The sequence below is a fragment of the Antennarius striatus genome, chromosome 5 (assembly GCF_040054535.1).
Source record: "Antennarius striatus isolate MH-2024 chromosome 5, ASM4005453v1, whole genome shotgun sequence".
Taxonomy (NCBI): Eukaryota; Metazoa; Chordata; class Actinopteri; order Lophiiformes; family Antennariidae; genus Antennarius; species Antennarius striatus.
The window spans coordinates 24,483,793-24,511,667 of record NC_090780.1 but is presented as its reverse complement, the minus strand read 5'-3'; the positions used below and the strand labels follow the sequence as shown (position 1 = coordinate 24,511,667).

Sequence of the window (27,875 nt, the reverse complement as noted above, 5' to 3'; positions counted from 1 at the left end):
ACCGAAATGGTCAAGGTAGATGACCGCCCTCCAGAGTCTGGGTCCTGCCCGGAGTCTCTTCCTCAATGAACGAGTTTTTCCCTGCTGCTTGTTGCTTATGCTTGCTATGGAAGGTTCTGTTGGGTTTCTCTGCCAGTAAAAGTGATTTGAAATGTTGATTTGATTAAATGCTTTGCAAATAAAAGCTGATTGATTGATTATCAAGTCTTGTTGAATCGTGGGACCCCAGGAGCAGCTGATGGCCACCAAGTCAGAAGTGTTCCAGGTGCATGTTGGACTTTGGCAGGGCTTCGCTTTATCACCGGTTCTGCTCATAATCTTTACGGAGAGAATTTCTAGACACAGCCAGTGGCTGGTGGGGGGTCCGGCTTGAGGATCAAAACATGTTATCTCTGCTTTTTGCGGATGATATTGTTCTGTTTGTCTCATCAAGCCTGGACCTTCAGCATGTACTGGGGTGGTTCTCAGCTGAGTACTAAGTGAGTTAAATGAGGATCAGCACCTCCAAAATCCAGGCCGGAAAAAAAATTCCAGAAAGGATGAGGTGACACTCTAGTCTCTGGTTGGCTTTTAGGAGGTGTTCAACAAGCCAATCAGGTGTAACTGTTGTGTTTACCCTTCAGAAGTTTAACAAAGCGAAAGAATGATTTTCAGTTGGAGCTAATGACCATTGAGTTTTCTCTGTTCTTTGTGTAGTCTTCTTTGCATTACATATTGCTACAGTTAATTCATCCATCCATCCATCCATTCTCTTCCGCTTATCCGGGGTCGGGTCGCGGGGGCAGCAATTAAGCAGGGAAGCCCAGACTTCCCTCTCCCTAGCCACTTCGTCCAGCTCCTCCGGGAGAATCCCAGTTAATTCAGTGATCTGGTAAGTAGTGTCTGTTTAGGGGGGAGGTGTGTTTTGTAGTCATGTGACCAGTCATAAGGAGGCAGTTTCACTACACTTGGTTTCTGCCTAGTCTGCAGCCAACTGGTAAGTCCTTACTTTTCATTACTTGTTTATCTGCTTTATGCTGCATGCTGTCATCTATCTGCTACCGCACCATATTTACATCTGATTCTTGCTGCTATATAAGTTCTGATGACGGATTGCTTTGGTAGTTCCTGATAAAGTTAATAATTTGAAACATGCTAAGCCGTGTGATGTGAAGCTAACACTTGGACTGGTGTCTTTGCCGTCTCATTCATTTCCATCATTGTTTGGTTTCTTTAGTTTTACAAATGTTTGTTGGATTTGAATTCTGTGCAGTACTTCCTGGTTTGCCACCGGGCATCATGGGAGCTGTAGTCACTGTCACTGAAAGTCACTGAAAGACTGTATACACCTCCTAATTTGACTTGTTCATGAATTATTACTTATGTTGTGTTTTGTACAATATGTTAAGTAGATGCAATACATTTTACATTTTAAATTCAATATATTTGAATTCATTGAATTTATATGTATATATATATATATATATATATATATATATATAATTTAATTTAATTAATGCTTATGTTTATTTCATTATTAGAAATAGAGGGATCATTGATGCTTTTTGTGATGAAATACAGGTTGCTATGTTTTATATCATTGTTGCTTATTATTGTGATATATAGGTGAAACATTGAATTTGTCAAACTTTCAGGATTATTACCTGCTGCTAGCCCCACTATTTCAATTGCTGGGTGAAAAAAACACCATCCTTGGTTTGCTGAAAGGTAACTGTCAAATGACGGTTTGGAAGGTGATCATACAGTATATCAATCCTTGAAGGTTGAATCTTATCAGCTGGAGCCTCTTTAGGATTTGACAACAGTTCATCCGGGAGGTCCTTTTAATTCTGATTGATAAGGGAAGTTCGTATAAATGACACACATGATGACCCATTTGGCAAACAGACCTCTTGTGTCTCCAATGGTTGGTACATCCCATAACAGAGCTTTTGAGTCAACAGTTTCAGTGCAATGATGTTAGTGAACTCAGAAGACATTAAGTATAAACTCCCTAACAGCCAAAAAGGACTGAAGAAACTTCTTCCTCAGGAGCCAAGCAGGATTGCGCTGATTGGATCCAGCCTTAAAGAATCTTCAGGACCTGACTGATGTAGGGGAACTGACATCAACCACCCCAAAGTTGTGTTAAAAATCATGAACCTTCAGGTGCATGATGAGAATGACACCAAAAACAAAATCCAGAATGAATCTGCAGCATGGACATCTACAGAGGAAGAGACAGATGGAGGAAATGTCATCGCAGTCCTGTCAGTGTTCAGGACTTGGGGCACAAAACTCGATGAAACTGTTTTCTCCTCTGGTCTTTTCTTCTTTTTTGTTCCTGGAAACTCCATCCTCCTGTTGTCAAACGTCATGGGTTTCAGGAACTCTGGCAGACATCAGTGTTCAGAGGTCAAATTTTTCCTGAGCTGCTAATAATGGCTATGAAAACAAAGATTGAAACATCCATGTTATCTCAGTTTCAGTCAAAGCAGGTACAGTTTTATTTGTGCCAGTGGATGGGACTGATTCTAGAACAACTTGGTCTCAGCAAAAACTACGTCATAAGAACTAGTAATCTTAAGAGTATTAATAGTAATCATAATCACAACTAAATCTGAATGACAAAGTAATTTGTGAGCAAACAAAAGGTATGTTAATCCAAACCATGGGTGTGCATACAGACCTGTGACTGGTGTTGCTGTTGATGTTACTGGTGTTGGGGACTCCCTCTACCGGCCATTGGCTCGTAGCTGGTCTGGTCTCGCTATCCACAGAAAAGGGATCCAGGTGATTTCCGTAAAGACTTCCTTGTCCCTATTTTTAAAAAAGCACCATTTTAGGAAGCATAGCGAACACTGGTAGAGGATGTCACTCACATACTGTAGACACACAACTGGAAAGACCGTTTCAGAACACTGTTAAAAGGTTGTTCAGGGGTTAGTCGTTATTCCTCTCCTTCATGCTCATCTGTTCTTCCTTTCGTTACCCTGAACAAGCCCTCCTCAGCAGCTTCTTCAGCAGCTCGCTCCATCTCTTCTTCAGTCATGAGGTCTCCAGAGATGGTTCGATGGAGCTCTGGAGCTACCTCCTCCTCAATGTTCCGCAATCCTGCCTGATTGAAAAAGTACAAAAACAACGACATGACTTCACTGCAAGCTGGAGATGAGAGACTTCATCATTGCATCAAGAAAGCTGGAGGCAGCATCATAGGATTGGTTTACTTGATCAGTGGCTTATTAGCAAGTGCCCTCTAGTGTTCCCTGCTGATTATCTGTTGACTGGAGAAAATAGAAGGAACAACTGGCTTTGGATCCAGTCCCACAAGATAACCCCATTGATTATATGTTGTGATTCTCATACGAAACTTCTGAGTTGAACTTAAATAAATTAATTTAAGCAGTGAATTAATTTGATTTGGGTTAACAGTAAATGGACACCAGGGATTGCTTACTTGTATCTCATTTGTAGCGCTATTCTTGGTGGGCCGGTAGCCATAGTATTCTTCCTGTCTCTTCTTCATTTTCCTGAAGTAATCCTGGATCAGGAAGGTGGCGTAGAACTTTCCCACCGTCACCTCATCGTCTGTCAGGGTTTAGGGAAAAGAAATTTAGAAAATCCACGCTATTAGATTCACAAAAGCCCATTGCCATCTCGAGTTTTTGTTGTAGGTGTAGTTATTGGTGTGGTTTGCTATAGTTTACCTCCAATAGGTGGAATGACCTGATCCAGAAGTTTCATGCTGGTGCGCTTCCAGATCTTCTTGATAATTCCTCTCAGCTCCTCATTGGCCTGTTCAAAATTACCTGAGCAATGGAATAATTTCACAAAGGAAAATTCAATTCAAAGAGTTGAAGACGAGAGCCAACAAATGGTACCTCAAGACATGTTTCAAGAAAGTTTTGACTATTTACAAATCTGTAATGTGCTCAATGATGGAGATGGTGGCAACAAGATTGATAATTAGAATTGGTGAACGATGTATGCCCTAGTTTGATCAATGTGAGAAACACTGCTGGTACTCAATGATGGTGGGATGGGTCTTCTTTCTCCGACATCTTTAGATTGCTTTAGAGTGCCCTGTCTCACTGGATCGTTTTTTATTTTATTTACAGCTAAGCCTGTATTTTCTTTTTGTGCGCTGCATAGATTTGCTGTGCTAGTCAACGCAGGAGCAGTATGCTACAATTGCACAAGCTCAGAGTGACATCACTAAATGTGATAACACAAACCTTCTGTCTTTATCTTCAGTGCAGTTCTCACCAGGGCGAACAGTGTGGCGTTAAAGGTAACAGTTCCATCACTGTTAAGAGGCATATTCATGGACACCAATCTCTGTAGAGACCAATCACATGATTAGAGAACTCGTGTTTAATTAAGAGGCAACAAAATACAGCTTCAGATTCTAAAATATTAAACCCATTTTTTAAATTCTTGAATGAACTGTAAATGCGTTCTGACATTTTGAAGCAGAAGAAAAGGAAAAGGCCTCACAGTTAAAAGATGGTTGGAAATGATAGCAGCAGTCATAGAGTGAATTTCCCACCTTGCAGGCGATGCGATGCGGACAGAACTTTCCAAAACCCAACGGGGGAGGTATTCTCCTCAGGAGAGTCACAACATCAAGATGCTTAATACGGCCCCTGAGGGACAGAATCAAAAGTACCTCAAAGACAAAGTTAAGAGGAGGGAGGGTAGCACAGCAGCATCCAGGGTGGTGGTGGGCGAACACCAGCATCATCTGCATTTCCCATGATCCACCAACCAGTTAATCCAACCTTCTGTTACAGCACATGACACTTACGTGGCCTCGGGATCATATTCTGCCCAGATTTTCTTGAATTCGTCCAGGTGCTGTGGGCCCAGGATGGACCAATCACGTGTCAGGTAGTCAAAGTTGTCCATGATGACGGCCACAAACAAGTTGATGATCTGTGAAGGACAGAGGCAGAAAATGAACCAAAGAGGCTGAGAGATACCCCACAGTTACACACATACATGTTTCACATGTTTCTTGTATGTTTAATGAAAGTGAAGGCATGTTTTCTTTTACCAGAAAGGCACAGAGCATGTAGAAACTCATGAAGTAGATGATGGCAAAGTTGGATCCACAGGTGTACTCCTCCATAGGCAGGTGATCTGACTTGGGGTCACACTTCTTCCCATACATGCACGCTAACATCACCTCATGCCACGCCTCCCCCGTAGCACACCTGAACAAGCGACGCATCAACAGGCATCCAGTTTGACATGTTCTATGTCGCCGTCACACTTCACTTAACAAATTGCTTTCACACCTGACTGGAGCAGACTTGATTCCCTCACCTTGAGTGGAAAGCTAATTTTACATCTAGTTGCCAGTCTATTAGCTATCTGTTGTCTCGGTGGACTGCTAAGAGTGCTATCAATCAATCTTCTTTCTACTTGACCACTTTCATAGCAGACTTTAAGTGTCTGTAAGACAATCTGAGCTTAAATTAAAAACAATTTAATGTCTTTTATAGAATCTGTGGTGCTGATGGACTGACCGACCTGAATAACAGCAAAACAGCCTGCGGGAAGGTCTGGAAGTTGTTGTTCCTGTTGATGTACGTTCCGTCAACCAACGCGATTTTACCAAATATCTAAATATAAAGAATTTCCTGTTAAACACCACCAAAATAAAGTTCACCTGACCTCTCTCAGCACAGAGGTGAGGCGTTAATGGCTGAACATTTGAAAGTACATTAACAAAAACCTGTGTGCGTACCTGCATTCCTACCACTGCGTATATAAAGAACAGCATGAGGATGAGGAGCGCCACATAAGGAAGAGCCTGCAACACAACACAACAACTAACGTGAGGACATGACAACAGCTGGAATCTAAAGTATACGGCGTCGACTCTGACCTGAAGGGATTTGATGAAGGTCCACAGCAGGTTCCGGATGCCCTCAGAGCGATTCAAAAGCTTCACCAGACGCATCACGCGAAAGAGTCGGAAGAAGGTGATCGACACACTCATGTTCTCAGAGGACTACACAGACAGACAGAGGACATTACTGGACCGGCCTTCTCCTAACTGAATGTTTGTAACAGTTTGAGCTACTCACAGCGATCTCCTGCATGGGATCCACTGCCTGCAGAAACAAAGGTGTGTTGGTACTGCTGCTGTCAGGGGTTTCAACAAACATGCTTTTATACGCGTGTCCTAAAAGTTCACATCAAGCCAAACACGTCCTGTTATTTCATGAGTAGCTCGAACAAGATATGAAACATGCAACTACAGGTACTCCTCAAGATACGAAAATCCGACTTACTGACATTCGTAGATACATGGATACTTTACCGTTTATCGCGGATGATAGAGCAAAGGGTAGCACTAGTGGTATTTGTAAAAAGCATAAGGCTAATGATAGTGGTAGTGGTGACAATCTCTCTAACGACAACTCTTCTTCTCACCGACAATAATAATGATAAAAAGAAACATCCTTTTAATTATCCCCTTGAGGAAATTACTTTTTCCTGCTCATTCTCTTCCTTTTCTCTAAAGGTAAGATACGTTATGATACTACAAAGGTATAACTCACCCTACATCATTAAGTGGCTCCAACAAAAAAAAATAGCTTATATTTTCCAATACCTACATTCATTTTGATGATTTACATTGCAGAAGTAAATTGTCAACATCAACAGCTGACTCTGGCTGTTTTTGTTGGATGTGCCTAAAAAAATTGGTCAAGAGTTTCCTTTTCCGAGTATTTTTTTGAAAACCAGCATATAATCGAGAACGAATTCACTCGAAACAACATAGGCCGAGGTATACCTGCATTTTATTTCATTTGTGTTCTTTTAATGTCCTGTTATTGTTTGTGGTAAATCTTAGTGAATAGTATTTTTGTATTTAGAGTAGTAAAGGTATTTAAATGATTACATTGACTAACGAACAATTCAGCTTACGAACAACCTCTCAGAACTGTGTTCACATGTTGAGGACTACCTGTAATTGATAGTGCAGAACAAAAGTTGGAAAGTATTAAATGTAAGCTAGGACTGCAGAAGCACAACGCCTTATGCAAACATGTCGTCAGGCTACTTTAGCTTTAGCATCACTATTTGAGCAAAATTGACTCTTGGTTTAGCCTCTGCTGAGGGATTTTAGATCATTCCAACCTTACATTGATTTTGGGAAAGCTGACCCTGGACAAGATTTAATTTTAAGTTCATATATGTTACATGCAGCACTTGAACGCCATGACAAAGTGAAGCAGGTGAATAATTACGGCGCAGCCGTGGAGACAGTAAAGTCCTCCAGAGGAGTCCAGTGCTGCCTGTGGGAGGAAACACACATTCAAGAGGTGATGTCAGAAAGGAGGTGTGTGTGTGTGTGTGTGTGTGTGTGTGTGTGAGAGAGAGAGAGAGAGAGAATTGCTCTACTCACATCAAGTTCGCTCAGCATCACGTCCACAACACTTCCAATAACGATGACGAAGTCAAAGACATTCCAGGGGTCTCCAAAGTAACCCTGTGAGGAAGAGGAGGAGGTAACGTATTTGAATTACGATCATGTGACCTGAAGGAGATCAGAGCAGAAGTCCTGTGTCTTGAGTGCCTTCCTGGTTTGAAAGGATTCCAAAGGATTCTGACTAACCTTGGCTTTGAAGGCCATGAGCTTGAGGATCATCTCTACGGTGAAGAGGACGGTGAAGATCACGTTCAGCATGTTGGAAAGGTCGGAGTCGTGATCGGATTTGCTGCAGTGCTGCAGGTTGAACACGTAACGTGTGTTACTGGTGTGTGTCACTGGTGTGTAACCACTAGTGTGTGTGTGTGTGTGTCACCAGTACCTGCATTCCCAAACACATGGTGTTGAGCATGATGAGCAGGAACATTAGGTACTCAAAGTAGCAGGAGGTGACGATGTACCACACCCGATACTGGTACGGGTTTTTGGGGATGTAACACCTCAGGGGTCGAGCTTTGAGAGCATACTGCACACACTGACGCTGGGGGGTGGTATCAATTAGGATATCAATTAGGATATCGATTAGATGATGGAGGCAACAAGAGACAACTTTGAACGAGACCTCTGCTCACCTGGTTTTTATCCAGCTCACAGTTTTTATACTCCTGCTCTCCTTGTTCCTGGAATGTGACGATGACGAAGCCAACGAATATATTCATCATGAAGAAGGCAATGAGGATGAGGTAGATGATGAAGAAGATTGAGATGGCCACTCGGTTGTTGTACACCGGACCTTGGTCTTCCAAGTTCGAATCGATGGCTTTGTAAAGTATCCTACAGGTACCAAAAAGGAACCCAAAAGTTAATGATGATTTCTACCCACTCTCTTGGAGACCATCCACTCTGATCACAGCTCACTTTGGCCATCCTTCAAAAGTGGAGATGGTGAAGAGAGCCAGCATTCCATTCAGGATGTTGTCAAAGTTTAGTTCAGAGTTGGTCCATTCCCTCTTACGGACCTCCATCTGGTGAAGTGCTTCCTCCTGGTACCTTATGTACCATCCTCTGAGACAAACAGGTGAGACGGCACACAATCACCTGAATGGTTAACGTTGCATTTGAGGCATTTGAGACCATCCACCCCAACCCTCCACCCCAATGAAAGTCCTTACTTGCATGTTTCCTCGGTTATCTTGTCAGAATCTGTGCAGGCGTAGAACTTTCCCTGAAACGGTAAAACAACGGTGGAACAGGTGACATACATGACCTCACCCAGTCCTCTGTTTTCCATAATTGATTTCTGCGTCTTCTCACTTTGAAAAGTTGGACTCCAATGCAGGCGAACATGAAGTCCAGCAGCATGGTGACCAAGACGATGTTCCCAATGGTCTTTACCGCAACAAACACACACTGGACCACGTGCTGCAAAGACGGATGATGAATCAGGACCAATGGAGAGGGATCATGTTAAAAAAGGTCACGTCATTTTCATGGACATATCTTACCTTCAAGCCCTTGGCCCTATTGATGGCCCTCAGGGGCCGGAGGACCCTCAACACCCTCAAAATCTTCACCACTGAGATAGCACTGGATCTTCACATACAAATGCATCATATTAATCACCATCATTTCATTATGTTTATGTTAGGTCACACATCTTTGTAATTTCAACGCCAGTGATAGTCTTCCCGGTCAGACCATTTTTACAGGAAATGGAATCACATAGGCCCCCTCCCTTTTTTTAAGTAGAACGACTGTGTGTTTAAGTTGAACAACTGTCTGTTTTACTTTGAATTAACTGACATTATTCATGATGAGAAGCTGGCGTTTCTGAATGGGGAGGCGTGGCATCACATGGCATTTGTTGAACTCTACTTACTCAATGCCCATTGAGAGGAGAGAGACGCTGACCACCAGCAGGTCCAAGATGTTGAAAGAATTCCGGCAGAAGGAGCCTTTGTGAAGAATGGCGCCATATGTGGTCATCTGGAAAATTAATGCTGATTATCCTCTGTGATGAAGATGTTACCAAAATCTAATTAATAACTACATTTATTAAGTATCCTGCCAAATAATTATCAGTAAACCAGTAAAAACAGAAGAGAAAACCACATAATTCCCCATATAGAACCTCGAGAGAGGCGATACCTCCAGACACCAAAAAAGATAGGGTAGATAATTTAATGTATTTCCCTCATATGTCATTGGTCTGGTCCAACTTTTAGGATAACTTTAGCTGTCCAACACCGCCCTGGATGAGATGTTTTCCTGGTGTCCCATAAGCTCTCCTCAGGTGAATCATCTAATAAAACCTCCTGGATTCATTGGAGACAAATAATTCCTACTGTGAATTTGACTTAGGACTAAATCACCAGTACAGACCATCTTTTGTGTTACTGTTAGTCCATAATAAGTAGTAAGGGACATCCAAGAGACATCCTATCCATTTTGGCAGGTAAAGAGTCACTCAAACCTACTACATTGAGCATAATTATCCAGTCTAAATTTGTGAAGTGTTACGCATTCAGAAGGCACTCAGTGGTATGTCTCATTACCTTGAGCACAATTTCTGCTGTGAACACTGAAGTGAAAACTATATCGGCGTAGGTCAACACCTGAAAAAGGTCACAACATCAGTGGTGTTACTGGTTTTAAAGTGATGCAAAGACTACTTATCAATCCTAACTGAAGACTGGCAGGCACTGGGTCACCTGGTTCCTGAAAGACATGGGGTCGATGGGATCCTCAGCAGCTAAAGAAATAGATGATAGGAGGATGAAGAGGAGGATGATGTTGGTGAAAGTAGTTGTATTGATAATGCGGTGGCAGAGCTTCCTGAACCTGAAAGGATAAAAAAAACACAAGTTCATTCTCTTAACACGAAATGAGCCCCGATTCCTGTGGCTTCAAATAAACTGACTTTTAAGGGTAGTCAATTTTTACTCTAGGAACTATTCTAGGAACAAAATCAGAGGAACCAGAGTGGAGACTGAGTTCTAACTGTGAAGGAGTTCTTGCTCCTCATGGTTTTCACAAGAACCTGTCTACATCCTAACAGATGGCCAGACATGGAGTGATTTCTTTTAGACTACATATCTACTACATGACTATGTCTCTGCTTATACACAATATACTGTATCTATGTATTGTTATCAACCACCAATCAGTCTTACTTGTTCTGTGGTCCAAAGATAAAAAATGAGCTGGCTTCTGGCATTGGCACCGCTTCCTCCTTCAGTTGCAGGTCAGCCATTGGACGAGGTCTGGGGCTTTCCGGGATCTCAGGGTCCTCCTCCTCATCATCACCTAGCCAATGGAAAATGAGGAAGAATTAGCAGATGTCCTTTTCCTTTGGAATAGCATCGTGACCAGTAGGCTAGGATACCAGGATTTACCAGGGAAGTCTGCTGGAGGGAAAGGATCCTTGATTTCATTGACGTTAGACTCAAACTCATCGATTTTTAGCTGCAGATTTATGGTTAAACAGACAAAGTGTTAAAACAGAGAGAAACTGTAGTTTATTTGTTTGATGAATGGATGCCTCACCTTGGCGGTCGTAGGAATGCCTTCTACCTTGGCTCTTTGCTCAGCTAACTTCTTTGCTAGGTTTGCTTTCTCCTCTGTTGCCTTGTCAGGCATGTTGGCCCTGAAAATCAGAAACGTTCACTTGAACAGTTGTTAGTTCTCAGTGTGATATACCCTAAGCTACCCTGAGCTGTACTCAAATTTCACCTGGTACTCTAACTATGACTGGTACTCCAACTACGTCTGGTACTCGGACTACATCTGGTATTCACACTCTTTGAGCTGACTGGAAACCTTGAATGACCTTTGAACCTACTAAATTTTTGCTAGAAAGTCTTTGTAGGTTCCAGATCGAGGTAGTCTCTGCTAGTCTGTCAGATTTAAAGAGACCTCTTGGATGAGAGATAAAACATTGTCAACCAACGTAAAGCGAGTCAGTTGAGTCTTCTTTGCCCTTCTTGATTTTTGCTGGAACATTTTCACGTAACCAACCTGAGTGCTTTCTTGCGTTTTTTCTCCTCAGCTTTCTCTTTTTGTGCCAAAGTCAGAGACTCCGCCTCTGCTAGGTTATCAACAGCAATGGCGAGGAAAACATTCAAAAGGATAACTTGATGGGGAAGTCAAAGAGAATGTGTGATTGTGATTTCAAGAAGCACACACATGCACAACCATTCTATAAGTATAAGGATACAGTTTCCACAAACAAAGAGGATGATGAAGTAAAGGCTGACTAGAATTCCAGGCATGACTGGTCCTCCGTGGGCCATGATGCCATCGTACATGACGGTGTTCCAGTCTTCACCTGTCAGAATCTGAAAGAGAATTTCTGATCATAACAATGATTTTTTCAGTTAGACATTAAGTATGACTGAATAATTAAATAAAGGGGAAAAAAGGACACACAATCCAATTGTCCCTTTTTCCTGATCGAGAAAACTCAATTGGCTTTTCAGACCTGTTTGCATCAGAAGTTATCACTACAAACAGGAATGCTGGAACCAATGAGAATTTTTTTTCGGCAAAATTTCAGGATCAATTGAAAACTGGTCGATTGGTTAATGCTGTGCTTCCTAACTGAAGCTCAACTTTAACCATTTTTAAACAAACCAGAATTAAATATTCAGGAGTGACATGAATGTCAGTTATCTTGATCTGAGCTCACATTTTTCTCGTCAGATTCCTTCGCGTTATCACCGTCTGACCTTTCCGTTTGATAACTTAACATTCCAATCTTCAGTCTGCTGTAATGTTAATGAACAGGGGGTGTGTCTCGTACCTGGAAGACGGTGATGAGGGCCTGTGGGAAACTATCAAAGGTGCTGCGAGGTTTCACCCTGTCTGGAAAGTTGAACTTCCCTCCAAATACCTGCATACCCAACAGGGAAAAGATGACAATGAAGAGGAAGAGGAGCAGCAACAAGCAGGCGATGGACCGCACAGAGTTCAAGAGGGAGGCCACCAGATTACTGAGAGATGTCCAGTATCTGGAGGGTAGAGCAGATTACCAAAGAGTAAAAATATTACTCTGGTAGCAAGAGAATCAATCAGTTACTGTATGGGTAATACTGGTGGTCCATGTGCTGCTCCCCTACTTGGTGACCTTGAGCAAGCGGAGGAGGCGGATGCAGCGTAACACAGAGATCCCCATGACGGACATGAAGCCCATGTGAACCATGATGAGCTCTATGATGCCAGTGGACACCACGAAGCAGTCAAAGCGGTTGAAGAGCGACATAAAGTAGGAGGGCAGGCCGAGGGCGTACATCTTCATGAACATCTCCAGGGCGAACATGGACAGCAAGAACTTGTTGGCATTGTCTGTCGACAGGGACGACAAAGTTATTCCTTCTTTTGGAGAGAAAATCAGGAAGAAGTTCTGTAGCATAGCATGAAACAAATAAACAATTATTAGTATTAAACTTCCAGTGGTTGACAGGTCCTGACCTTGCCAGTTTGTGAGTCTCTCCGTCTGCTTGTGGTGTTCTGTGGCGATGGCCAGCGTGTTGAGGAAGACGAGCATGATGACCCACCAGTAGAACAGCCTGGATTTCACGTACACTCTACATTTACGACGCAACCAACGATTCCACTTTCGCGCCATCTTACTGTATAGAAAAAAGAAATAAAAGACGTGGTCTATCTTTGTCCTCCTCAAGCCTCCTGTTTTTAGGAGGTATGAATCGTCACATAATGGTAATTTTAAAAAAAGAAATTTGGCACTTTTCCCTCTACTTAAGGAAGATGGACTGACTAGTAATAGACGATCAGCTGCATGGTATCCATTTTACCAACGCTTCCGGTTTCTGAACTTCCGTTTTCTGTGGTGAGCAGACCTGGTGACACACAGTCAAGTGGTTATTTGTGATCAGAGGCAGAGCGTCACATTTTCATCTGCCACATATTTGTAAATGAACGAACACTTAAATGGGTACAAAGCCACGCAAGTAGTTCATCTGTTCTCTTGACAAAGGATGTTTTTGTCGAGAGTCTAGACACTATTCTATCAGTAACATATCTTAGCATTTCTGACAGGAATCTATATTATTTTACTTCACTGTCATACCGTGTCTGTCCTGATCATTGTCCATGACCTCAGCCTGAGTGATCCATTCCATGTAACCTTTGAGATCTTCATCAAGCTGCTGGGTTTCTCTCAGCTTTTGAAACTCCCCTCTGGACTTGGCCTTCTCTCGTTCCTTAGTGAATTCGCTAGCGGGAGCAGAGAACACAACCACATAAACTAAAAAGGCAGACATCCAAGGATGACTCCGACTAAGGTGCAAGACATTACGGACAGGGAAACAGCTTCTGGGTGGGTCTACTTCTTACCCACTGAGGACGCCCAGAACCAGGTTGAGCACAAAGAAGGAGCCGACCAGGATGAGTGTAGTGAAGTAGATCCATGGCCACTCCATTCCTATGGCATCATTTACCTGTTAGTCAAACATATAAAAACTAGTCTGACTCGCATTTACACATGAAAGACTTTTGTTGTTCTGTTGGGAGTCGATATTAAGGTTGTTACAGGAGGTACATTTTGGTTCCTTTCTCTACACTGTCTTGTCTTCGGTGGCTATCTGGTTGTTTAACCTATGAACCAGCACTTTGCCAGATCTAAAAAAAAAAAACATTTTTATACCTAAATGAGACTGAACCTCACCCAATATAGGACATCTGTCCACCCCTGGGTGGTTATACATTGGTAGACAGTCAGCATAGAAAACCCCAGGTTGTCAAAGTGGGTGATTCCGTTATTTGGGCCTGGCCAACCATCTCGACACTCTGTACCATTGATGGTGCAGCGGCGACCATTCCCTGCTTGGGCGCATGGAGACGGCTTCTCGTTCTCCACCGTAGCAATGATGTCTGAATGTCACAGGAGGAAGATAAACAACAGTTAAAATGGTAAATAACTGTTAAAGGATGATGTTTCACAAAGCCACGCAATCACGTGGACATATTACTTTGAGATCAACATTCTGTTTTCCATTTCAATAACTTCGGAACACCAAGATTAACCAGGAAGGAGTTTGGCTCCCTTAATATCCAGGATATCCTTATCAATCCAAATACCTTTGGCAAATCTTTAAACTTTGCCAAAGGTATTTGATCAAAGTTTGCTGGGTATCGGCCCTCCTCTGTGTTGTGTTGGGTCAATTATGTGTTTCATAATTCTAAATCCTGCAGTATAAGACTTTGAATCGGTTGTGTTATTCGATTTAGATGAACTTATTTCTGCTCTTCTATTTCAGAGATACTCGCCCAAAGAATTTTGACTGATGTAAATAATTGTTTATTGGTTGAACAATAAACTAAATGTTCACTGAGCAGACTGACCAGATGAGAAATAGCATTGGTCCACCAATAAGAGCGGTGCACCTCTAATATTATTACTGCACATCAACCCTATTTTGCATACTGTACTTGTGCCAATGTAGTAGCAGGTCTTATGCATTTTGCACTTGAAGAGCTCCAAGGCCATGATGGAGTAAATGGTGACCATGAACAAGACCAGCAGAGTGATGTGAAAAAGAGGCAGCATGGACTTCAGGATGGAGTTCATCACCACCTGCAGGCCTGAGGATCAAAACAGGATGTCTCAAAAAGGAATCAATGCTGCTTCTTCAAATGAGCAACTGTTCCCCAACATTCCCCAACTGTTCTCCAGCTGTTTCCCAACTGTTCCCCAATGGAATAACAGGTCGGAATTGACATTGAATTACATCATTCATATCCCTAACAGTAGAGATTCTGACCAGTGGTCGATCTACTTACTGGGAACTCCAGAGACTAGCCTGAGTGGTCGGAGGACCCTGAATGCTCGCAGAGCTTTCATGTCAAAGCCACCTTTTTCTCCAACCGGAGCCTCGACTCCACTGATGTGGTTAATGGCATCCACAGCCACAGTGAACAGGCTGTAGAGATGGAGACAGAAAATTATGGGCTTGAACAAAGTCCCTTGTGTTCAAAGATAATTTTGAGTTTTTCCAAATTGATAGATTACATCTCCAAATTCGTATTTTAGTTCCTTCAATTTTTCAACCTGGCCCCTTGCAGATAGCTTGTTATATGTGCTGTATTAGCATTTATAAATATTAATAGTCAAATCAGGATGATTGTTATTTCAGCTTTCAGTGTCACCGTATTAAGCAGCAGCCTTCATTGTTAACTTTCCAGTTGTAGGTCTGCATTTGGGTCCATACCCCTTCCTCCGTGACAGTGGGCCGTGATTGGCTGGACTTTGGAAATGCCTGATTTAAATCATCATGTTAGCAATAAAAGCAAAGTTAACTTACCCAACAGACACACAAACAAAATCCAGAATGTTCCAACAGTTTCTTAAATATGCATCTGCATGGAATAGAAAACCGTAAGCGACGATCTTCAGGAAACATTCGATAGAGAAGATGATGAGGAAGATGTACTCCAGGCTTTCCTGTAAGATAGTTTGTAAAGAAACCTGAAGTCAATGGTTAGTGCTGTGCGTGTAACGTATGTGTAAATCCAGCTTTCCTCTGGTGAAACATGAGAAAAGCATGGCAGTGAAACAGTCCAGCTGTGTGTCCCAGATCTACACATGCAAAAATAAAGGATGACCATTTATATTGTAATATAGCACACTAGCGAAAACTTTCCATCCATCTGTCCATCCACCTTACGGGTCATGGGTTCTGCTGGAGTCTATCTCAGCTGGCCATAGGCAAAAGTCGGGGTACACCCTGGACACTTCGCCAGAGCATTGCGGACTAGCAAAGCCTGCCTAGTTTTTTATGCAATGTGGTCAGAGAGTGTACGGAAACAAAACTTACCATTTTTATTAGATAGCATCTGCAACGTATGCAACATCTGCAAGTCACACACCTTGCTTTGCACCACTTTACAACATTAAAAATACAAACACAGGAACAGGTCTCTTACTTTGCACTTAAAAAGAAAGTGTAATCCTCAACTGGGGCAGGTGCAAATGTAAAGAAACCTGGCTGTATAGTTGCAAAATATGACCACCAGGAGGCTCTAAAAATGAATGCCGCATCTATTTTGCCGAAATTCAAACAAGTTCAACTCTGACTTGGTTACACGTTTAGATCTGGCTTGAAATCCCAGTTATACCTGGTGTTGACATCATCATGTCTTCAGGTATTTTTAATGCTGATAGAGTGAGTTAATTCTTCTATTTGTGTCACACATTCTCACCACACTAATGTTGATGGCCTCTCCTGTTTCAGTAGAGGCATGCTGTCGAAGTATTTAACCACACGCTACCGGCACCAGGTTCTGTGTTGACGTGAACGGGCTCAGTATCATGTTTCATCCTTTTCTTGGGATGACAGTAAAATCGAATAATTCATTTGAATCAATTGTTTAGATCAGTACAATAAATAACTTCTTTCTCAAGCAAATCATTCTTGGATGACCTTGTCTTGTTCCATTATTAAAAATTCATCTGAGCTTATCCTCTCTTGTCACCTTTCTGTCATAGGTATCCAGCAGAGCCCAAAACAAATACATCAGTAGTCTTCCTGGTGAGAATGACTAAAACTCTTTACTTATACAGAGGAAGGAGGCAAGGATGCAACAACTATCATCATCTTTTCAGAAGAATATGGGGTTGACCCATTGAGAACACAACGCCAATGTGACACCTGGATTCAGCCGGTGCCGTAAGAACTTCAATATCCAAAATAATTTTTTTTAGGGCTGTGAACAAGTCTTGATTTTTATTGTTGGCAGTCGGATGACTCACTGATCACGTGGCTGCTGATTGGAGGACAGATTACAGCTGGATACATGTTAATGGATAATGGAATATCAACAGGGCAAAATGTGATCTGAAACCAGGTCAAGACCCAACGATCCAACCCATCTGTTCCCCATTCCTCCCAAAAGTTTACCAAACTCAACAAATGCCTGGCAGGCTGACCAATCAACCAACCAACTAACCAACTAACCAACCAACCAACCAACCAACCAACCAACCAACCAACCCACAAACCAACCAACAGCCACGGCTGAAAGCATATCTTCCCTGGCAGAGGTGGGTTCGGGGTGTACTACTAGCCAACTACCCAAAAACAGAAGCATGCTGACGCACCAGGTTGCTGTTGGTGTTGTTGCTGTCCTCCTCTGGCATGGGCAGGTACACGGCCAGCGCCACACAGTTGGCAAAGATGGCCAGAAGGATGATGATTTCAAAGGGTCTGAAGGTTGTTCATAGGAAGCTAAAGAGCAGACATCCCCTGTATCACCAAAATGAACTCCATATCTACAATTGTGCTACAAACCAACATAAGCATGTCATGATTCCTGGTTGGGGGCAGGACGGATCACGACATCCTTTTTCCAGCAGGATACTTCCATTCCACGATGCTAATGCAGGCCCGACGGAACGGGTTCTTCAGGGTCAGGAACAGGAGGGACCGTGCGGGTCTGGGGTTTCCTCCTGTCGCCATCAGCTTCTTCAGCTTCTCCTTTTGTTTCCTCTTCAGAGTTTCCTCATCCATGATGTAGGAGGACAATGGAGGGCTGCTGCTGTCGGCCATTGTGACTTTTAGATAGCGTTTGTTCACTTTGAATTATCCCAGAAGGTCTGTGGAAGTCAAAATGCTGCAGATCTGTGCACTCATCGGTAAGCCGTCTGTTCTTGTGTCAATCATCTCCCCTACTGTCTCTGACCCTTATCTGTGGAATGGCAGCTGTCCCCTCTCCTCATCAGGGATTGGTTTCCCGAACAGCTGTTTGGCCAAGAGAATAAATATAGACAATGAACATGGCTGACAAAAGTCACCCTGGGCTTTGACCTCGGTGGGCTCATGTAATCTGAAGGGGTAGCAGTGTGTGGCGTGGGGTGAAACAGCACCATTATTTCATATCTTTTAAACCAATCACAGTTCATCTCACATTCCCCATTGAGCCAGGTGAGTCTTGACTGAATTGTTGAGATGGTGTGGTCAGAGTATGGTGAGTATAAGTAGATAGTAATGAGTATTGAGTATCTGAGATGACTGTTGCATCTGTATACATTATTAACGGTTATATCTGCTTATATTTGTTTGTCTGTGTGTGAAAAAGTGAGGGCCAGAAGTGACGGGCCAACCAGGTGGCAGAAACATCGACCCTACAAATGTTGAGAGTTGCTCTATTTCCACCTTCGAAACCGTGAACTTGAAAGAACGTCATCAGAAGAGGAGCCGACTCCTTCAGGATGAGGTGAGGATACAAACAACCTGCTGCTGGCGGGGGGCTTCAAGTAAAATGGGGAAATAATAAGTTTACTGTTGGATTTAGCCCAGGAAGAGGAAACTGAGTGTTACAATGAGATCAGGGAAAAGAGCGGAACGAACACAACATGCAATATTTAATAAACTGATGAGCAAGCACGAAAGAAAACAGCACTATTTCTAGCTAACAGTGTTTCTGGGTAATGAGGAGCAGTTCTGGCTATCAGTCCAGTTTGGGCAAATTATTGAGATCATGATTGATGGATTGACTGATTGTTAGATAGACTATACTTTATTAATCCCAAAGGGAATTTCCATAAGATTACACAGCAGTCACACTAAACACAGCTAGCAGGTAGATACACAAGGAGAGAACGACTACAATACAGAATCATCATGAAGTGTTGGGTGGCGACGTGTTCAGGGCGTCAGAACAGGATGGTCGGCGATGACACTTTCGTATCCTGGAAGCCCAGTCAGATGCTGAGGTTGTTCTTCCAGTTCCTTAACGTACGTCACTGTCTGGAAAACACAAGAACCATGAGATGAAGATGTTCTCGTCTGAGGTCCAGCTGGAGGAAGACTTGAAGTCAAGATGTCCTCACAGATGAGATATGTTGTCTTGTTTCTTTCTACATCGGCCAGAGGGGCAATGTTTTCATTCTTTATACGACATGTAAATATTACAGATACATTCTTAAAATATTCTATTTTCGGGCTGCAATTTTTTATTTAGGATACAATAGAAAACAAATAAATAATCCTCAATAGTTGTACCTGATCTTTCATCCTAGATCCTGTATGCCTAGTAATACAACACACAGTTTGCTGTAGCAGTAGCAGCAGTATCAGTAGTAATAGCTGTAGTAATAGCTCGATTATGTCTGATGCGGTTTATACAGTATATCACTTATTCAGAATTAAATTAAATCGCCCAGTTTTTAGAACACAGTCATTGACTAGCCCCTCCCACTCACCTCTGTGTTACATCTGCAAGTAGCATTGCAGGCATATCCTGCAATGGCGATTGATACGCCCAACATTAAGAAATGCAAAACAGTCATCATGATTGAAAAGCCCTTCATCCGCGTCTGGAAAAACAACAGAAGAAGGTTCCATTAGGGCTTCGCTAATGCTCCTGGCACACACTGTGAAAATGAATGACACACCACACGTAGACGTGAAAGCACCACTGTTACCTACTGTAGTGGATGTGCAGTTACACTTTTTTCTAAGCAAACAGTAGTTTTACTGTACATGTTCCCCCCCTGGAGAATTCTTTATGGGTCTGTAAAGAACTTACTATATATAAATGGCAGTCATAGGCATCAGGGCAATATCCAAACATCTGAAAGGCTGCATCCATAATGTAGAGGATAATGGCACAGGTGGAAACAATGGCTGCCACGACACTGACACCCAGAGCGCCATTCACCTGAGAGAGACCACAGATGAAAGTGGCTAATAAGAAATCATTTGCTTATTCTTCAAAGCTAACAAGAGCCACCAGAGGATAGGATGGCCATTGTGGTGCCCCCCCCTCACCCCCACCATAGGGTCGTTTGGAGTTGCTCACCAGACAGCGGTTGAAGGATTTTCCGGCGGACACCGTCAGAGATCCAGCGATGATGTACTACAAGACAGAAGAATGGCTCATCAGTGTCTTTAATGTCAGCGCTGATAGACCAAACCATTGCTTGGTGGGGGCCACACTCATTTAAGTTGTCGACACCGTCATCCGATATGGGTTTCAGGACTGGGAACGGTCAGATGGCTCCATAGTGCCCCTACGGACACTAATCAGTTGGCGCACATCTTAAATTTTATCCTGTGCATTTAAGGTCTGTTTCAAAACAAATTCAAAGCACCAATGAAAACAGAAACGTCGACTCACGATCAGAGACCCCCAGACAAATATTCCACTGAAGACTCCCAGTGAGTCGGCATCGATGGTCATGGTGATCCCAAAGAGCAGCTGGAACAGACCGATCATGATCTGAATGCTCTGGAGACACAGACATATGGATAATAGAAGAAGAAGAGGAATATATATATATAACAACGATAAGGATCGTGGTGACGTCACATTTTGAAAAACTATTGTCAAAAGTTATTGAATTTTATTGATAAAATATGATGGAAATTTCATCTTTCAATAGAAAAGGTCATATTACATTTTCTTAATTACTTTGTGTTTTACTGTTGGGCATAATGTGAGTAATAAATACAATATAAATAAAAATAAATACATACATAAATGCATAAATAAGCAAACATCCCTCCCAATAAAATAATGTCATCAGAACCAGAACCACACACATTGTCTCTTGTTGATGAGTCTTTCTCTTGAACCTTCATGTTAATGTTCCTTTTAGTTATTTTGCATAGTTAATACATTTGAATTTGTCATTCTGATTGAACGAGATGAAGCTCTCAAAATGATCAGCAGATGATCATCAGATCACCTGAAGTGGACTTCAGTTTTCACGTAGTCATTTTAATCACGGCGAGAATCTAGAACACCATCATTAAATCATTCGCGTTTACAGACGACTGAGCAGATTAAAATAACACCGACCTAAGGAGCCCTAAATAAAACACTTTATTTTGAGACCCAGTCTCCTGGTCGTTTATCATCCGGAGCTGCCAACAGGCGTATCATCTTACCCCGAGAACCAGAGGCTGGCCCAGGCCAAACTTGCTGGTGCCCAAAGGGAGCTGGTGTTCCCCCCTCTGAGGTATTTGGTGCACATGGGTGACGACCACCAGCTTTTCTGTTGAAGTGGTTACAGGCATGATGACGGGAAAACGATTCTGTCCTGGTTTGAATCAGAGCTTCCTGCTCACCTATCTAAAGCCCAGCCCAGTTAATTATTGACGAGAGGAAAATAAATGGGGATGGAGCCTGGTCTGATCCTTGAACGGGAATATGGGCCAAGATGGGCAGGGTGTTGGTGCAATGAGGAACAACATTCCGCGAAAAACTGTTTGGATCATATAAAACATTGGTTCTTGTGACTGACCTATGATCATGTTGAAATAAATCATCTACTATGAAAAACAACCCTGAGTCAAACAGAGCAGAGGTGGTGTTGTTGATGGTGTAGTTGTTGGTGGAGATTTTGGAGGTGCTGGTGGTCTAGTTGGAGGGGCTGGTATTGTTTGTTGCGGTGTTGATGGTGGTGTTGGAGGTACTGGTGTAAGTATTGGTGCTGGTAGAGGTGTTGGTGGTGTAGATGCTGGGGTGGTGCAGGTGTTGGAGTTGGTGGTGTAGGTGGAGTTGAGGGTGGTGTTGGTGGTGTTGATGGTGTTGGTGGGGTTGATTGTGGTGTTGTTGGAGTTGATGGTTTGGAGATGTTTGTTTCCACAAACAACACACAACATTGGGGGGCGTGGCTTGGGTCAGGCTGACATGCAGCATTTATCAACCTCAGAGATACTTGGCCCTGCCCACCTGCAGACACCTGATGATAGCTCTGGTCACATGACTCTTCCCCTGTCTTAAAACCCAGCAAGACGTTCAGTAGCGCCACACTGAGGACATGAAGAGTCTTCGTCTCACTATCAGATGACACCCTCAACCCTCCCCACCCCCAGCCCTCCCCTTCTAGAACCTTTAAATAGACCCACCCGGTCCGGACTGCAGCTGCCTGACGGCGTCTGACCTCCGTGACCCTTTAAAGGTTGGTGCTAATGCCGGCGTTTTTAGACCGGTCTGCTCCAAAACCTGACTTTTAAACTTCCATCAAACTCTGACGTCGCAGCAGAAATCTTTCGACTGCGTCAAAGTTGGTGCCATTTATATTTCATGTGTGCAGACATTGCCCTCCCCAGGGCAGAAGTGTAACCCTAGTGCTTCCCTCTCCCTCTCTCCCCTGCCCTCTCTATCCACTCCTCCCTCACCCGGTCTCCCACGTTTTCTGTCCGTACCTCCTCCTGTAGCTTCATTCCTCCACCATGGCCGACAAAAGTCATTCGCTAACGAGAAAAAAAGAGAGAACAGAGGCCGTCGAAGAAAACAAGGATGCGAAACAAGTGAGGAATGAAGGAACAAATACCGGGGGCGAGGCGCCGGCGGACGGCGCAGACGGGGCGGCAGACGGAGCTCAAGGTGCAGACTTCCCTGTGGAGCCCATGGAGCTGCCTCCGTTTGAAATCATTGTTGGGTAGGTTCAGAGATAGTCACATGTGCTTCATTTAGAGGGTACCGCACCTGTGACCTACCCGAACAAGATCTACCCGTTGTGTCCCGGATCTGTAAGGTAGAACTGTCCCGACCTGTGCATCTAGTTCGCAGTGTAGGACGGAGATGTTTGACGTGTTCCTGTTTTGGCTACTTGAAAATTGCTGACTAAGTGGACTTGCTGACATGTTGGTAACCATACCCAGGATGAAGGCGTGGCCTCGCGGGCTGACAGTAATGATGTCATTAATGCTGCGGAGGGCCTACAGTGACATCATGTCAAGCATGAAATATGTTTTTACTCTACGCCTGTTTTTCTTCCTTCCTTCCTTCCTCTCCACCTGCTGAACCAGGTGGAGAGGAAGGAGATTAGTGGAGGATGAATGTTGAGGTCCTGGCCCGGTTTGTGATTGTGTGAAAGGTCATGAATGTCTCTTCTGTTGTGTTCAGGGACCGGATCGATCCGCTGTCGTTTAAGTTCCAGTTCAAGAATGTGGAGTACTCTTCAGGGCGTAACAAGACCTTTCTGTGCTACCTGATGGACAGAGTGGGTACCGCCGACGGGCTGCTGAGGGGTTACCTGGAGGATGAGCACGCTGGCCCCCACGCCGAGGAGGCCTTCTTCGGACAGTGCCTGCCTCAATACGACCCCGCTGCCAAATACACCATCACCTGGTAAGTCCAGTTGCAGGACTAGGTAGAAACCGGTGCAGGCGAACTACCTGAACTCCGTCCGTCCTCTCAGGTACGTGTCGTCCAGTCCCTGCTCCGCCTGCGCCGCAAAGATCACCGAGGTGTTGAAGGCCAAGAAGAACGTCAAGTTGAGTGTCTTCGCTGCTCGGCTGTTTGAGTGGGAGGACGAGGAGATCCAGGCCGGGCTGAAGGCCCTGCACGCTGCTGGTTGTAAGCTGAGGATCATGAAGCCCCTGGACTTCTCCTACACCTGGGACACGTTCGTGGAGAACGAGGATCAACCTCTGAACCTTTGGGAAGACTGCAAGGAAAACTACGAGTTCTACCAGGACAAGCTGGCCGACATCCTGCAGTGATCAGTGAGTGTTTACCGTCCGGCGTTCACGCCGTGTGTTACCTTCAACAGCCCGCCACCAGGGATTGATGCGGTAGTAATTTTAATTTGGAACCTTTACTCGCTTTTTGTTTCCATGGTTACCCTTCAATTAAAGTCTAAGTTTCGTCTGGAATCCAAAAATCGTACACAAGTCAATTATTCTAAAAGTATTCCATTACATCAGTAAACAACTGATTACTCCTGACAACTAGCCGATCAGCTACGAACCAAGCCTGCTGATTGGTTGACATCTTCTAGTGAAACTAAATATTGTGTTTGCACTTGGAAAATTTTGGAATAACATTACCTCCATCTCTCAGGGTTCCAGGAGTTTGACCTTCTGCTCCAGTCCAACGGAAATAGCCCCGCTGTTTAACCGGAGTCTTCATCGGCCACCACCGTCAGGTGGTTCATCTGAAGCAGAAAAAGATCTCAGACAAACTTTGTCTTAAAAAATCATTTCCTTAATTTGGTCCTTCATCGAGTTCCCTGGCATGTCGGGCCTGAAGTGACTGTCACTCAGCTGGTCAAACTAAACCAGCTCTGACTGGTTCGTCCACATCAAACCAGAATCGTCAGAGGAGCCTGAATAAAAGCCACAGTTAAATAAAGAGTTAAACTCTACATCTTAACATACATTTACAAATCTTGAGCTGCAGGAATACCTTTGACAGACAATGAATCCAATGACCACATCTGTGACTTAAACTCAAACCTCCCAGTCTCTGCATTTTGCACGTTTACATTGTGAAACTGTTTTTGTGAACTTACAAGTGTAAATCGGACTGAAATTTGCATTAAATAAGGAATATATTAATGCAGTTCCAGACTGGGATCCTTTTTTTATGCTTGAACCACTAACAACGTCAAAAAAGGCGGTGGGTGTGATTCCAATCCAGTCCAGCAGGGGGCAGCATGGAAACATTTTAACATGAAGGTCTGCTTCTGTAGAACTCACTTCAGATACCTGAGAAGCAAACACCTTCTTTACCTTTATTTAAACAGGAGCAGCAGCCAATCACGCGCTGACACTCAACGAACAACCCAAGTCAAGTCGACCATTTCTAGTCCCGGTTCAGCCGTTCGGTTCCGATGGCAGTGAAGAAAACAGCATTATGAGACAAACCTCGGATGGAATTAATATTTTACATGATGAAAAATATTTAAATTCTATCAAATGCAAATCAGAAATGGGTTATATTAATTTAAGTGTGTGTGTGTGTGTGTGTGTGTGTGTGTGTGTGTGTGTGTGTGTGTGCGCGCGCGAGACAAGAGACAATCACTTTGTGTTGTCCTGGCCATAGTAGTTGTTTATGTACAAGAAAAAGGCTGGCATGAAGTAGGGTTGGGTGATCTTTGACCTTTCAGCTCTACTTTCTTCCTCATGCTGTTCTGTGCCTCACATCCGTCACACATGATCAATTTCACCTTCAAACATCATGATCCAGGCCATAAATTCAATGCTCAGTTGTTCCCATCAGCTGGTAGAAGACGACATACCATCATCAGCCAATCGTCTTTCTGACATCCTTTGAGATGGGATTCTTTCCGGTGGTTTTAGCACTCTCACGCTGCTGCTTGGTTTGCCTCTACCTTCCATCACCACTGAAAGATTCATGAGCCCCGTCCGTTCATGGTCATCAGCCGCCACCACCATTGCTAGGCTATCTATCTAGTAGGACTGGTGGCCTTTGACCTCAAAGACTGTCTGACTCACAGTACATCACATATCAAATGAAACATGAAACATCTTATTATTAATAAGGAAATGTTAATAACAACCTGATATCTAAGAAATGTTCAAAACAACAGTACAACTAAAAAGTCCAGACTTTGTGGGATAAAACACGGACTAGATGGACTCTAGTCTGTTGGTTGCCTATTGGGTTGAATGTTCAGCAGGATTACACAAATACTACTGAAGTAGTTTGTACATAGAGCCTTAGAGGATTAGTGCTTGTGTTTGAGTGACAGAGGAGTAGGACTGGAGGAGGTATTCATACTTAGATATCAGTAATCTCCGGCTAGTACTTCTTGGCAACTGCTGCGATGGTTCCAATTAGAAGGAGTTATTTACTGTAAGCCTCCCAAAAATCTGGCGATACTTGCCAAGAGTTCATTCTCAGTTTTCACACCTGGGTCTGTTGTGGCACCTGTTTCTATCAGGTTTCTCAGGTATTAACCCCACCTCCCCAACAGTGTCGTTCTCGTAATCTTAGCGCATGTTTGAAAATGAAGGAAAGACAAGATCGCTCCGCAAAACGTGTGACCAAACTCTAGACGTGGTGTCATTGATCCACAATGTCCCACCAGTAATTGTCCCGGGGTGAAATCAAACGCGATGGTGATTGGTTTATTGATATTACAGCCAATGGGGTCAGAGTTAGAGATTCTGTTTCAAGCCTTTTGCTTTTGGTTCAACGTGAGCGCCACATTAGCAGACGCTAACGCGCTGCCTTCATCAGTCGTGTGTGAACGAACGACACACAACTTAGTGTGTCAGCTAAACAGTGACTGAGCCGGTCCCACTATTGTTCCAGTAAACTGACACTTTAATCAGTGTTCGTCGTCTCAGAATAGCCTCCATTGTGTTTTGGGGACTGGTTGAGTCGCTTTGGAGGAGGCCTTGTCAGCACGATGATGTAATGGTCAGACGTACGCGGCAAAGCGTTATGTTGTCTCGCGGAGCGTTGACTTTATTTGTTCGGTCAGACGCGTCTGTCATCAGTGGGTTTTTCTTCAATAGTGAAAAGGTCTGTGAGGTCCTACGAATGTACACAACCTGTGTTTCACCTCTGTGATGTGTTTGAGTCGGGAATGTTAAAATGTTTGCTGAAAGGAACATATTGAATGATTGTTTTAGTGATAGTTAAAGTTTCTTATGATGACTTAAGGAATAGGTACCCCTATCAAGGGCATCGACTGCTGTTTCCATGGCAATCAGCTTCTTCTGTTTGTAAAATGAACTAGAGGAGTTAGGAAACAGGTTTCTTTTTTTTTTTATAGATTCATTTGTTCGATTTAAAAATATTTTTAAACAAACAGATGCTTTCATACTCTGGTGCGCCGGCACTGTGCCCGGAGTGTCCCCCGCCTTTCGCCCACAAGTCCGCTGGGATAGGCTTCAGACCTACAAAAGTGGACATTTTTTTATTTAGATCCTGAGCAAAAAGCGAATAAATTCTTTTTGCAAAGAAAATCTGACGATACCTGGAGAAAGAGGCGGAGTCCAGCAGCAGGTGAAAGCAGGTGAACCCGGGTCAGCTGTGGGACGTTCAGAATGTTTTTTCTTCATTGTTCTTCTACTCCAAACTGTAAATCATCTCATGTTTTCTTTGCGCGACATGTAAGCTCCAGGGCCTGTTACATGAAGCGCGCTAAAACAACACCCGACTCCAGGTACCCAACAAACCAAACTGGTTCCTGCGCCGGTTCTGGTGAGGTCAGCAGAAGCTCATACACTCAGTCATTCAGAATAGAGAAAATTAATATATTGGGGATACCCACTGCCCTTAAATCCGTCTTATCTAACTAGCGAGCGCTAGCTCAGTATATTTGGATGTTTACGTCTGGTGATAGCTGCTTCTGTTTCTTCTTTCGTTGTTTTTTCAGACACTGCACTTTGGCTTTTTCAGGACAAAGCGGTTCCTGGTGTTGCGTTTGATGCTGCACATCATCATGGAGACATGAACCAATACCTGCCTTTACGTAGGTGAAAGTGATTTCATGTACTCTCTCTTTATATTAGCTTAATGTTTAGCAGCATTTCCCGCGTCAGGCTCCTAACTGATGGAAGCGTCACGTCATCGTTTCTCTGAATACGGATTGTCTGAGCAGGTAAACCTTGGACCTGTGGCCAGGACATTAACAAAAGACCAGGCTGTTTTGCTGTCAGACCCCCTTCTGATCCCCTCATAGGTCCAGCCCAACAGAGCGATGACGTGTTGTTGGTGG

At 43.5% G+C, this 27,875-nt stretch overlaps 3 protein-coding genes across 5 annotated transcripts; 1 reads left to right on the top strand and 2 right to left on the bottom strand.

Moving 5' to 3' along the window:
- Positions 1-1,403: 1,403 nt before the first annotated feature.
- On the bottom strand, positions 1,404-18,453 carry LOC137594839 (dihydropyridine-sensitive L-type skeletal muscle calcium channel subunit alpha-1-like). The gene is made up of 42 exons (XM_068314402.1): positions 17,804-18,453; positions 17,544-17,649; positions 15,748-15,887; positions 15,227-15,366; positions 14,876-15,028; positions 14,112-14,317; positions 13,781-13,884; positions 13,515-13,660; positions 13,203-13,284; positions 12,896-13,056; positions 12,544-12,769; positions 12,228-12,435; positions 11,643-11,763; positions 11,444-11,558; positions 10,973-11,072; positions 10,822-10,891; positions 10,600-10,732; positions 10,138-10,267; positions 9,982-10,041; positions 9,306-9,412; positions 8,932-9,019; positions 8,741-8,848; positions 8,599-8,651; positions 8,345-8,491; positions 8,059-8,260; positions 7,809-7,967; positions 7,613-7,723; positions 7,403-7,486; positions 7,245-7,292; positions 6,075-6,101; positions 5,873-5,998; positions 5,732-5,797; positions 5,515-5,606; positions 5,036-5,195; positions 4,787-4,914; positions 4,529-4,625; positions 4,215-4,317; positions 3,687-3,788; positions 3,437-3,567; positions 2,972-3,097; positions 2,669-2,799; positions 1,404-2,424 (listed from the first exon to the last, which is right to left on the bottom strand). Exons 1-42 carry the CDS (start codon positions 17,989-17,991, stop codon positions 2,415-2,417), a joined length of 4,995 nt encoding a protein of 1,664 aa, XP_068170503.1. The 5' UTR covers positions 17,992-18,453; the 3' UTR covers positions 1,404-2,414.
- Positions 18,454-18,532: 79 nt separating this feature from the next.
- On the top strand, positions 18,533-24,732 carry apobec2a (apolipoprotein B mRNA editing enzyme, catalytic polypeptide-like 2a). Of its 3 annotated transcripts, none has more exons than XM_068314405.1 (5): positions 18,533-18,658; positions 22,612-22,835; positions 23,303-23,527; positions 23,598-23,904; positions 24,242-24,732. In XM_068314405.1, exons 2-4 carry the CDS (start codon positions 22,627-22,629, stop codon positions 23,899-23,901), a joined length of 738 nt encoding a protein of 245 aa, XP_068170506.1. In that variant the 5' UTR covers positions 18,533-18,658; positions 22,612-22,626; the 3' UTR covers positions 23,902-23,904; positions 24,242-24,732. The 3 variants fall into 3 exon arrangements, with proteins under 3 accessions (XP_068170506.1, XP_068170504.1, XP_068170505.1); XM_068314403.1 differs by lacking the exon at positions 18,533-18,658 and adding an exon at positions 22,214-22,352; XM_068314404.1 differs by lacking the exon at positions 18,533-18,658 and adding an exon at positions 22,321-22,457.
- Positions 18,788-21,477, bottom strand: LOC137594842 (membrane-spanning 4-domains subfamily A member 4A-like). Its single transcript, XM_068314407.1, has 6 exons — positions 21,337-21,477; positions 20,564-20,674; positions 20,246-20,302; positions 19,973-20,104; positions 19,647-19,760; positions 18,788-19,191 (listed from the first exon to the last, which is right to left on the bottom strand). Exons 1-6 carry the CDS (start codon positions 21,463-21,465, stop codon positions 19,090-19,092), a joined length of 645 nt encoding a protein of 214 aa, XP_068170508.1. The 5' UTR covers positions 21,466-21,477; the 3' UTR covers positions 18,788-19,089.
- Positions 24,733-27,875: the final 3,143 nt, after the last annotated feature.

What these genes read in the sequence shown, in the direction of transcription:
- LOC137594839 (XM_068314402.1), bottom strand. Translation starts at nt 17,991, where the DNA reads ATGGCCGACAGCAGCAGCCCTCCATTGTCCTCCTACATCATGGATGAG. An exon ending in CCATGTGTTTGGGAATGCAG is followed by an intron (nt 7,724 to 7,808) that starts GTACTGGTGACA and finishes TTCAACCTGCAG; the next exon opens with CACTGCAGCAAATCCGATCA. An exon ending in ACATGCTCTGTGCCTTTCTG is followed by an intron (nt 4,915 to 5,035) that starts GTAAAAGAAAAC and finishes TGTCCTTCACAG; the next exon opens with ATCATCAACTTGTTTGTGGC.
- LOC137594842 (XM_068314407.1), bottom strand. Translation starts at nt 21,465, where the DNA reads ATGCCTGTAACCACTTCAACAGAAAAGCTGGTGGTCGTCACCCATGTG. An exon ending in AATCCTTCAACCGCTGTCTG is followed by an intron (nt 20,105 to 20,245) that starts GTGAGCAACTCC and finishes GGTCTCTCTCAG; the next exon opens with GTGAATGGCGCTCTGGGTGT. An exon ending in ATGACTGCCATTTATATATA is followed by an intron (nt 19,761 to 19,972) that starts GTAAGTTCTTTA and finishes TTGTTTTTCCAG; the next exon opens with ACGCGGATGAAGGGCTTTTC.
- apobec2a (XM_068314405.1), top strand. Translation starts at nt 22,627, where the DNA reads ATGGCCGACAAAAGTCATTCGCTAACGAGAAAAAAAGAGAGAACAGAG. An exon ending in CCGTTTGAAATCATTGTTGG is followed by an intron (nt 22,836 to 23,302) that starts GTAGGTTCAGAG and finishes TGTTGTGTTCAG; the next exon opens with GGACCGGATCGATCCGCTGT. An exon ending in GCCAAATACACCATCACCTG is followed by an intron (nt 23,528 to 23,597) that starts GTAAGTCCAGTT and finishes CCGTCCTCTCAG; the next exon opens with GTACGTGTCGTCCAGTCCCT.